Source organism: Adiantum capillus-veneris, chromosome 5 (assembly GCF_014529385.1).
Source record: "Adiantum capillus-veneris isolate H3 chromosome 5, ASM1452938v2, whole genome shotgun sequence".
NCBI classification, from domain to species: domain Eukaryota; kingdom Viridiplantae; phylum Streptophyta; class Polypodiopsida; order Polypodiales; family Pteridaceae; genus Adiantum; species Adiantum capillus-veneris.
The window spans coordinates 108,448,241-108,459,277 of NC_140935.1; the positions used below are offsets into that span (position 1 = coordinate 108,448,241).

General features: G+C 39.4%; 1 protein-coding gene across 2 annotated transcripts; it reads right to left on the bottom strand.

The window, feature by feature from the left end:
- Positions 1-7,637: 7,637 nt before the first annotated feature.
- Positions 7,638-9,956, bottom strand: LOC147457890 (elongation factor 1-alpha-like). Of its 2 annotated transcripts, none has more exons than XM_086512674.1 (4): positions 9,820-9,956; positions 9,037-9,370; positions 8,829-8,966; positions 7,638-8,753 (listed from the first exon to the last, which is right to left on the bottom strand). In XM_086512674.1, the coding sequence occupies exons 2-4, from the start codon at positions 9,358-9,360 to the stop codon at positions 7,872-7,874; spliced, it is 1,344 nt and encodes a 447-aa protein (XP_086368800.1). In that variant the 5' UTR covers positions 9,361-9,370; positions 9,820-9,956; the 3' UTR covers positions 7,638-7,871. The 2 variants fall into 2 exon arrangements, with proteins under 2 accessions (XP_086368800.1, XP_086368801.1); XM_086512675.1 differs by having other exon boundaries at positions 9,037-9,376; positions 9,820-9,934.
- Positions 9,957-11,037: the final 1,081 nt, after the last annotated feature.

An 11,037-nucleotide genomic window follows, 5' to 3' on the forward strand; every position in this document is an offset into this window, starting at 1 on the left:
ACATCGCAAAAGATTCTTAAATCAACAAACTGCAATGACAATCATTCATGAACACAAAATCAGCATGATTGGTTTGCGTAGCCTAATGCAATGGAGGTTCCTCTCATTGCCATCTGATTAAAGTCTTTGGCAATTGCAAGGATTTAGCAGTAGATTGGTAGCGTTACACTTTTGTGTCTTCTTAGGAGACCTACTTTCTCGAATTATTCAAACAGATGTAAAGCATGATTTGAAGTGTTTGATATCCATACAATTGATTCATGAGTTGGAAAAAAATGGAATTATTTTGAGCTATGGATTCCACCTTTAAGCTTGTCCTTGCTATGGAGTTTTTAACCACAACTGTATCCAAATCGTGTGCTATTTTTGACCAATTTTCATAATACTGGCAATAGACCATGCTAACAATAATCTTAATTAGTTTTAGAGTGCTATACAAATAGCTTTACTAGTTTTCAGCATGTTTGCATGCTTTTAATCAATAGAAAATGTTTGGTCTATAATATCGCCTATTTATGAGATCTTGTAGGTCCCGATTTATCAAGAAAGTGGCAATTAGTAACTTTATACAATTTAAAGACAAATTGATTTTGCACACGGATTTCATATCCTATAGCTATTCTTTCTTGAGTTTGGTGCAAATAATAAACTATATAGCTAACAACACAAAGTTTGAATTATTTTTTTATTTTACCAAAAACATACTCATATTGAGTTACAATTATATTCTTATTCTCTTCAATATTACAATGTGATCCAAGAAGCATGTTAACTTTGTAGCTTATATGTAGATTCAATTATTCCTTTTAAATTTGGCTCTATCTTCATGATTTCTCCATAGATCAGGATGGCCACACTATGGAGGACAATTAGTTTCATTGGAGCAGGTTAATTCTTCATAATCATGTTCAAAATTGACATAGGGAGGCCCTATTTTATGTTTTTGATAAGTTATATACGTGTACGGAAGCACGCAAAGGATCAAAGTATATCAAAAAGACTTCATATTTACTAAAAAATAGTGCGTTAGGTATTAAAACATTGATGATATGTTGGCAAAATGAAGAAAAAGTGTATTTTTTGCACCTAATTCTATACCTAGAATATAAATTTTGAGGCTTCAACAACCATAGAATCTGGTTAGCAACCATTGGAGTTTATCGCCTAGCGGACAACTACTTCCAAAGAGGTCACCTATCCCAGTATTGTTCCCGTACAAGCATACTTAATGACAAGGTTCCAAAAATTGGTTTATCCATCTACCAAGACCTCAAGTCCTAAAAACCTTTGGACTGCCCAATTTATGCAAGTCTTGTTACAAGTTGGGCTTCCACCAACAACCGTCAACTTAAGCCAACTTTGGATGTTCATTCAATCATTGGAAAATTACCAAAATATCCCTGTAATTTGTGGAAATTTCCAAAATACCCCTCAAATTCCCAAAATACCCCCATATTTTGTCAAAATTTTCCAAAATACCCCCTTATTTTGTCAAAACTCCCCAAAATGCCCTTCAACTTTTGAAAAGTATTCCCAAAATACCCCGGCTTGTAAGATTAAACATCTTCAAAGACACAAATTTTGAAGCTCTTTATAAGAAGATTGATTGTCTATCATTGTAAGATGCCAAAACTAGAATTTGAGCTGGTTATGTAAGCTTTAGAGATGAATCGCTTCATTAGTTTTAGACATAATTGCCCTTTTTTGTCAACTAATTCATGAGAAATTATGTGTTAAGCAATCAAAAACCGATCTCTATTGTCAAAAGGAACACACTTTTAAAAATCTAGAGCACTCTACCCAAAACAGACACAAGGGTTTTGGGAATTTTTGAAATTTGAAGGGTATTCCACAAATTACAAGGGATTTTGGTAATTTTCCCTTCATTCATTTTTTCATTCTTGCATGCCAACAAACTCTATGTGCACATTGGCTTTTAATGTGCTTGTACTTAATAACATATCTCAAGAGGTCACCGACTGGTCTAGATAACCGAGGTGTCAGGATCTCCAATGCAATCAATTTTACAAGCTTTGTCACAAGTTGAGCTTACTCCGACATTTAACATGGGATTGAACTAAAGAATCTCCTCTTTTTGGTAAATTGGAAGAGGACATCGACTTTGGGAGCTTATCATGACCAAATAGTGAAGAATTTTCAAGGTTACTTAGTTTTCCCATATGTAGTGGTCTTTTACCTTCAGCATTAAGAAAGGATTTCCAAACAAATGATGAGTCAATTAAGGGTATCAATTTTTCTTAATACCTTGAAAGGACACTTTGACAGCTAGATAGGTTACTAGCCTAGTGTTAACAAATATACAAGGGCTATACCCAATCAATGTTGAAAAATTTGTGAACCCCTTTGATCGCTCAACCAACAACATTTTCAAGTGCCCAGGTTATTGATCATCCAGACTATTTTATCCCATCGACCTCACTTATCAATGCATTTCCCTTGTAGGTCTTTCAACAATTAACGTCATGTGGGATGCATGTCTAAGAGTGAGCACCCATGGACTCTCTTGTTTGTCCTTGCTGGTGCAAGGGCGACATAGAAACGATAATCAAGAGCAATAAAGCCATATCTTAGCCATATGAAGGTATTAGGCCACATTAGACTTTCAAAACCAAGCTTTGAACCAAGTAAAGCTCCCTCATCAGTTGAGCAACTTGATCACCTATTGTTTAATCTACACTTTTTCCATTAGGGCTGTCACGGTGTCGTGCCGTGGCACGTACATAGTGTGAAATAAAAACATTCACCTCACTTTTTACACTTCTCGATGTATGTAAATAAAAGCAATCATGTATATATTGTGATATATGTTGAAGCGTCTACTGCGGTCATTATCATGTACATACCTATCCGGGGAGTCGTGGCCCTAGATGTGGCGCATTTGCATGCTTTTTCACTTGATAAGATGCTTAATTTGGTTTGAAAATGTACATAGTCCAAGTGTTTCATGGTGGCACACTCATCTCGCCTATAAAGATTGATGCGGACAAAAACTGCCAAAAATAGCAGCTAACAGGTGTCGTTACAGAATTGCATGGAAAGTGACCCAAAATGGTATATTGATGAAAAATGATGCTTATCTATGCTTTTTATGCTTATGCGGATGATCCCTCAAATTTAGGAATTTTTCTGAGTCCGTTTGGCATTTTTTGCATCAAAAATGGTAATTTTTTGGGTCAAAAATGAGCTGAAAATGACCTAGTTTTGATCCAAAGTGGGAAAATGGCTTAAAAATTGACACATCAGCTCATATTGCCGTGGGTAAGAGAGGGAGGGCTTCTTTTTACAAAGGAGACCAGCAATTTTGTACTATTGTGCAATGGCTTCCATGGTTGCTCAATCTATGTGTAGGGCAGTCCCGCCTCTTTGAAATCTTGTATCTGAGCTAGTGAGGGAGTGAATAAGGGTTTCCCCTTATCAAAATGGTATGTGCGCTTCACTTTAGAAGCTCTTAAATCTCTGTAAAATCATAAAATTATTGTCATGAAGGTGGAAGCTCGAGCATTCCTTTCAACAACTATTTAATGTTATGACTATGTAATTGGGGGCGAGGCTACATGATACCATGAAAGAGGTTTGGGCTTTGATTGAGAATTGTGCTTGTATGAGCATTGAGGTTTCATGGCTGAAACTTTAGTGTTTTTAAATGGTCTTATAAAGTTAAATTGAATGTGATTTGGTGATCCTCTCATCATAATCTCAACTACGAAAACAAGCAGACTCCAAGCACGATAGAAAAGAGGGTTTGTGACTTTGCTGTCACGAACGCTCTTAGATTTTCTCTCACCCTTAGAAAGAGAGTGGGTGATTCTCCACAAACGCTTTTTCAGAAAGTGTTTGTGACTCTCATCACTAACTCTCACAGCCAGAGGTTTTGCACCTTCCCAGCTAAACCGCACACTTTAAGTTAATAGAACTACTCAATGAAAAGATTAGCATGGGTATCTTGGAGCCTTCTTGTGCGCCATATTCAAACAGGTGGTTCACTGTGCCTAAGAAGAATGGAGCTTTGCGGTTCATAGAAGATACGCAACCAATAAACAAAGTTACCATCAGGAATGTGGGTACAGGACCTATAGTGGATGAATTTACAGAGGCGTTTGCAGGAAGGTCAATTTACTCAATAGGAGATCTCTATTTAGGGTACGATCAATTTTAGCTAGATGTTGAGAGTAGAGATCTAACAATTATGAAAACACCTTTGGGACTGGTAAGGATGTGTACCTTACCTCAAGGAGCAACAAATTCAGCTACACATATGATGAATGGGATGAACAAGGTTCTACGTGACTTCATACCTCAAATCACAATGCCATTTCTTGATAATGTGCCCATTAAAGGATGTGAAGACAAAGATAAAGATGAAGCTATGGATTCAAGGGGGTACCGTAAGTTTGTTGCAAACCATATTGAAGATTGTGAGAATATTTTGTCAAAGCTGAAAGAAGTTAATATTACCCTGTCATGGCAAAAATTTGTATTTGGTGTCAATGAAGTGTTGATTGTGGGGCATATTTGTGGTCCTTATGGTAGAAGGCCTTGTCCAAAAAAGATGGATGCAATCGAAAACATGAAAGAAACATGTACAACTATATCTAAAGTTCGAAGATGTCTTGGTTCTTGCATCTTGTATCTTATATGGATACCACATTATGCACATATAGCAGATCCCCTTTATAGGTTGTTGAGAAAGAATCAGAAGTTTTGATGGGAAGAAGAGCACACAAAAGCCATGAGAAATCTAAAGAAGCTACTTCTTTCATCGTCAAATTGACAGTGGACACGAGTCCTACAGGGATAGGATGGGCAGTAGGGCAAGATGATGATGAGGGAAAAAGATATGTGGTGAGATTTGGAGACAAGATTCTGAGTTCTCGCCAGCAAGATTATACACAAGTAAAAAGGGAACTATGGGGGGTGGTTACAGCATTGAGGTGTGACAAGGAGTACTTGATAAAGGCATTAGTGGTTGTGGAAACGGATTGTTTGCCTCTTCTTGGAATGATCACAAACTGTTTGACTCCTGATATTGCAATGCTGCGATGGATAGCCTGCATAAAGTCCTTGAATCCTGAGTTCAAGCATATTGCAAGAAATGACAATCCAATGGCAGATATGCTATCTAGGGCAAGGTATGAAGATGAAAAGGACATGATTATTGAGGGAGATGATGTAGACACAAAGTTTTACACTATTGATCATGCAAAGACTAGTCATGCATGTTTTGTGTCTTCACTTGAGTCCTTTTCAGAGGAACTATATGAGGATGAATGGCTCTTGATAGGTTGCTACTTAAGTACTCCGCAGAAGCAGGATGATTGGACTGAGCACGAATTTAAGAGGATAAGAAGAAAAGCATATGGATACTTCTTGAGAGATGGCTACTTATGGAAGCATCCTAAACGAAGAGATGGAACACCATTGCGCGTAGTATGCCATAAGGTTACTCACCAACAAATCATCAAGAAGTTCCATGAAAGTTTATGGGTAGGACATCGAGGTGTATGGGCAACATTTGCCAAGGTAAAAGAAAAGTATTGGTGGAAAGGGATGTATAAGGATATGGCTAAGTTTGTGGAGTCTTGTGTGACATACCAAACGTATTCAAATGTACGACATCCTAATGGACTACATCCTACTTATCCATTAGCCATGCATTACAAATGGGTTGTGGACTTGGTTACAACCTTCGGGACTTTGGCAAATGAGGTATTTGGTGCTTACAAGAGAAGATTTGTCTAATCAAATTGAAGGGTGTGCATTGAGCACAAAGAGTACACAAGCTGTATGTAAATTTCTTCTTAAAGATATGATCCATCGCTATGGGTGTGTGGGAAAGATAATTGCAGATAGAGGAGAATTGGATATTGATGAAGCAAGGGAATTCTTCTCTAGAATGGGCATCAAACTAGCTTTAACTTGTGCTTATAACCCAGAGGAAAATAGCAAAAGTGAAAGAGGATATCCTCCAATAACTAAAGCTTTAGCTATGATTTGTGAAGGTAAGCTTGGAGAGTGGCCAAAGTTACTACCATTTGCATTGTGGGTTGACCGTACAACACATAGTTCAATCACGGGCTATATACCTATTGAATTGATGTATGGTCAAAAACCTGTGATGCCAATTCAAGATGTAGTTCTTATATGGAATGTATTGCCATGGGAAGATGAAATGAGTAGAGAAGACCTTCTTGCATTGTGCATACGACAATTGGAAAGAAGACCTGAAGACCTTGAGCTTGCAAAAGCTCCGTTTAAGAATGCAAGGTTGAAAAACAAAGACAGATTTGACAAGATGCATAAACTCGTACCAAAAGACATTAAAGAAGGTGATTGGGTGTTGTATAATAGTAGCTTTGAAAACCAGCACTCTACAATAAGAAAGCTTGCAAAGAGATGGTTTGGTCCTTATGTTGTCAAACATGTGCATGAAAATGCAACTTACACCTTGTGTGAACTGGATGGGACAGAATTAAAAATTCCCATTGCAGGAAAAAGAATAAGTATTCAAAAGAAGAGGGGATGCTGATCCATTTAATACACAACCAAGTGAAGAGGATAATGAAGCCAACTACATGAAAACTGAGAATGAAAGTGAGAATATGACGTCTGACCATGAGTTTTAATGCTCTACATATGTTGTTGTGGCACAACCAAAAGATGTGCAGGTTCAGAGAGGATGGATGTCATGCCGTGACACGTACATATTGTGACATAAAAACACAGTTCTCTTAACACCTCTCGATGTATGCAAATAAAAACAATCATGTACTTATTGTGATATATGTTGAAACGTTTACTACGATCATTATCATGTACATACCTATCCGAAGAGTCGTGGCCCTGGATGTGACGCATTTGTATGCTTTTCCACTTGATAAGATGTTTAGTTTGGTTTGATAATGTACATAATCCAAGTGTTTCATGGTGACTCTCCACAAACAAAACTTGCCAACAATAACAACTAACAAGCGTCGTTGCAGAATAGCATGAAAAGCGACGCAAAATGGTGTTTTGATGAAAAATGATGATTATCAATATTATAGAGCACGCAAGACAGAACAAAAAACATGCTACATGGTCTGTAAAGGTTAAAATGATTAGCATGAAATTAATTGATACAACTCTCAAGCAAAAGGGTGACGTGAATAGCACCTCAAGCCCTCAAGGGTAATCAAGATGTTAATTGGGAAAAACCAAGTTTCACCATTAGTATAACTAAAATCACTGCAAAATTGAAGTTTCATCTCTCCACCCTTCCAAAGTGATTTTCTTAGATCAGCTGATTCAGTAACATTGAGAATAAGATAAGTGGTTCTGCAGTTAAGACTTAATCTTGGAGATAAGTGGTTTTGCAGTCTGCTAAAGGTACTCTCTCTGTAGCCCCCTTAAATTTGAACAATCAAGTCTTGAACAAGGAAACTAGCTGCGAAAGGAAGAGGCTCAGCATAAATTCAGGAGAACAAAACGACGAAGTAGCCAATATTATCAGTTTACTCAAAGCCCTTGTAAGGAAATCGGCGTGGGGGGGGGGGGGGGGGGGGGGGGGGGGGGGGTTAAGAGACTCCTTGAATAAGGGCAGTTGACTGTTGACATAGACTACTATGGGATCCAAGAGCAAAGGAAAAGCCTCAACATAATATTCAGGAGAAAACAAAACAACATAGTTGTCTACATTATCAGTTACTTAGGCAAAGTTCATGTAAATAGAAAAGGCCGGTAAGAGGAGGAAGCACAGCGAAACCGCGCCACCGTCTATCCAAAACCCATGTCTGCAACACTCTAGATAATATCATCCGAAGCATCAAAACACACAAAAAACTACCAGACCCACTACCATCACAAAGTCTGGTTCATTTCTTCTTCAGGGCAGCCTTAGTAACCTTGGCACCAGAGGCATCCTTCTTTTCCACTGCCTTGATGACTCCCACGGCAACAGTCTGCCTCATATCACGAACAGCAAACCGTCCAAGTGGAGGATACTCTGAAAAGGTCTCAACAGTCATGGGCTTGGTAGGAATCATCTTGACAAAACCAGCATCTCCATTCTTCAAAAATTTAGGCTCCTTCTCAAGCTCCTTGCCAGAGCGTCGGTCAATCTTTGTGAGAATCTCAGCAAACTTCACAGCAATGTGGGAAGTATGGCAGTCGAGCACAGGTGCATACCCATTGCCAATCTGGCCAGGATGGTTCATGATAATAACCTGAGAGGTAAAGTTAGCAGCTTCCTTGGCAGGGTCATTCTTGGAGTCTGAGGCAACAAACCCACGCTTGAGATCCTTGACAGCCACATTCTTTACATTGAATCCAACGTTGTCACCCGGAAGTGCCTCAAGAAGGGCCTCATGGTGCATCTCAACAGATTTGACCTCAGTTGTCAGTCCAGTTGGAGCAAAGGTAACAACCATCCCGGGCTTAATCATGCCCGTTTCCACTCTTCCAACAGGTACAGTTCCAATGCCACCTATCTTATACACATCCTGCAATGGCAGGCGGAGGGGCTTATCGGAGGGTCTCTTGGGCTCTGAAATCATGTCAAGAGCATCAAGGAGGGTGGGACCCTTGTACCAGTCAAGGTTAGAGGATCTCTCAATCATGTTGTCGCCCTCAAATCCAGAGATGGGCACGAAAGGAATCTTGTCAGGGTTGTATCCGACCTTCTTCAGATAGGCAGACACTTCCTTCATGATTTCATCATACCGGGCCTTGGAGTACTTCGGTGTTGTGGCATCCATCTGCAAAAAATGTATGAAATATTACTTCACCACTGAATAAAAACTTTGTGAACACACTGGAGAAAGTAACTTTACCTTGTTGCAGCAACAAATCATTTGCTTCACCCCAAGGGTAAAAGCCAACAAGGCATGCTCACGGGTTTGTCCATCCTTAGAAATACCAGCTTCAAAACCTCCAGTTGTGGAGTCAATAATCAGGACAGCACAGTCAGCCTGCAGACAATGATCTTCAATCCTCCACACCACCAAGGCACTCAAAATGACAAATACAGGATGAAAATACCTGGGAAGTTCCAGTAATCATGTTCTTGATGAAGTCGCGATGACCAGGCGCATCAATAACAGTGCAGTAATACTTTGTGGTCTCAAACTTCCACAGGGCAATATCAATGGTAATACCACGCTCACGCTCAGCCTTCAGTTTGTCAAGCACCCACGCATACTTGAATGACCTCTTGTTCATCTCAGCTGCTTCCTTCTCAAACCGCTCTATGACACGCTTGTCAATACCACCAAGCTTGTAGATGAGATGTCCAGTGGTAGTGGACTTTCCAGAGTCGACATGGCCAATGACCACAATGTTGATGTGAGTCTTTTCCTTTCCCATGGCTGCAAATCTGACACTTGACCAAAAAGACTTTATCAGTTTGCATGGTCACAAGGATTTACAGATGTACGATCGTAACAAGCAATAAGCAAAGGACAGGTGCGCTTAAAATACAATACAAAACTGAATAATTACGTCCCAGATGCGCTTTCCTAACGATGCTGGAGGGCTAGTAGCAGTAGAGGCCAGGAGCAGAAATTTGAGGCTTTAAACATAAAAGCTAGGAGCCAAAGCACACTACAATTACATACAAGCTCAGAAATGGGATAGTAGACAGACAATTCTTATTATCTACAAGACCTGCTGTTATGATCGCGGAAACGTCGCTTGGATAGACCAAGGCCATTAGAGCCGAACAAATGAAAACGGAGGCAACATGCAGGAAAGGTAAGCTCCCTAGAAGTCACAGGACACTGCCAAGTCACACATACAACGCGGCTATGGCGAGAAACGGCTTACCTGCTGCGAGCGTACCACGAAGTGCTCCTTCAACCTGCAGTAGAAACACTGCGCAAGAGAAGGAGCTAGGGTTTTCAAATGAACTTTATATGGCTCAACAGAGAGCCCTAATTTTCTTGTGCATTTCCGCCGTCCGATTCGTATTTGACGGTTCAGATAGCTTGAATTGTAGCATCCATAGATCAGCTGTTCGATTACAATGCCAACCTAGAACGATTGCCCCATGAAAACTAGTCTTGCTTGGTGGGCATTGCTATAGAACACAATAGGACATACATAAGCATCTAGCGTAAACAAGTACAAAGTGCATTGGAGAATTTTTTGAAAAGAGTTGCATATATGATGATTGATTACCTCTATAGTTGTTTGTAAAATGGTCCGATTTCATGGCATTGACGAACTTTTAAAAAAGAATTGCATGTGTATTTATTACTCTAAATCAATCATAGTCAATTTTCTCTTGTTTCTCGTAGAACCAGAGAGAGAGAGAGAGTGTTGCGTGTTGACACAGTCGGAGGGAGAAAAGAGTCTTGGTTGTCGATCCCAGAACTTGGTGCAAAACATATCTCAGGAGGAAAATTTTTGGGATAAAGGGTTTTCCTCGTGCTATAGAACGGTTATGCACGAATGTTAGGCTGCAATATATAAGATGCATTGCCAAACAAGGACATATGTAGAATCACATCAACCATCTAGGAATAAGGTAAACAATACGAGTGTATTTACTGCAATATATAAGTCGAATTGCCGAATTGTGAGAAAAGCAATGCGCGTCTATTTGATACATAGATTCGATGATCAAGATTGAGCATGCACTAGTGAGGAAAACATGTGGCTCAACTAAACTTAAGGAAGCATTGACAAACTCAAAAAATACAAAAAAACAGACTATAAAAATTGAACTACACTACCGACCTGGTAATTTTGTATGTGTGTTGTCCAATTGTGTAAGCCGGAGGACAATGTTTGAATCGAGCTACATAAAAGCAATGTGAATAACTAAACATTTCGTCTTGCAGTTAGGCGCTAAGTAAAAATGCTAAATATACAGCCATACAAAGTATGGTGGAGAGTTGGCACTGTAAAATTATAATAAACGGAAGTCGTGCCCTGCCCCGTAGGATTTATGTGTTGGGCCAAGCAAACACATAGGCATGGGTAATTAGATATAGATAATGAACCTTGCAGTTTTGTCAAGCTGGAGTCATGGTTGTGCAG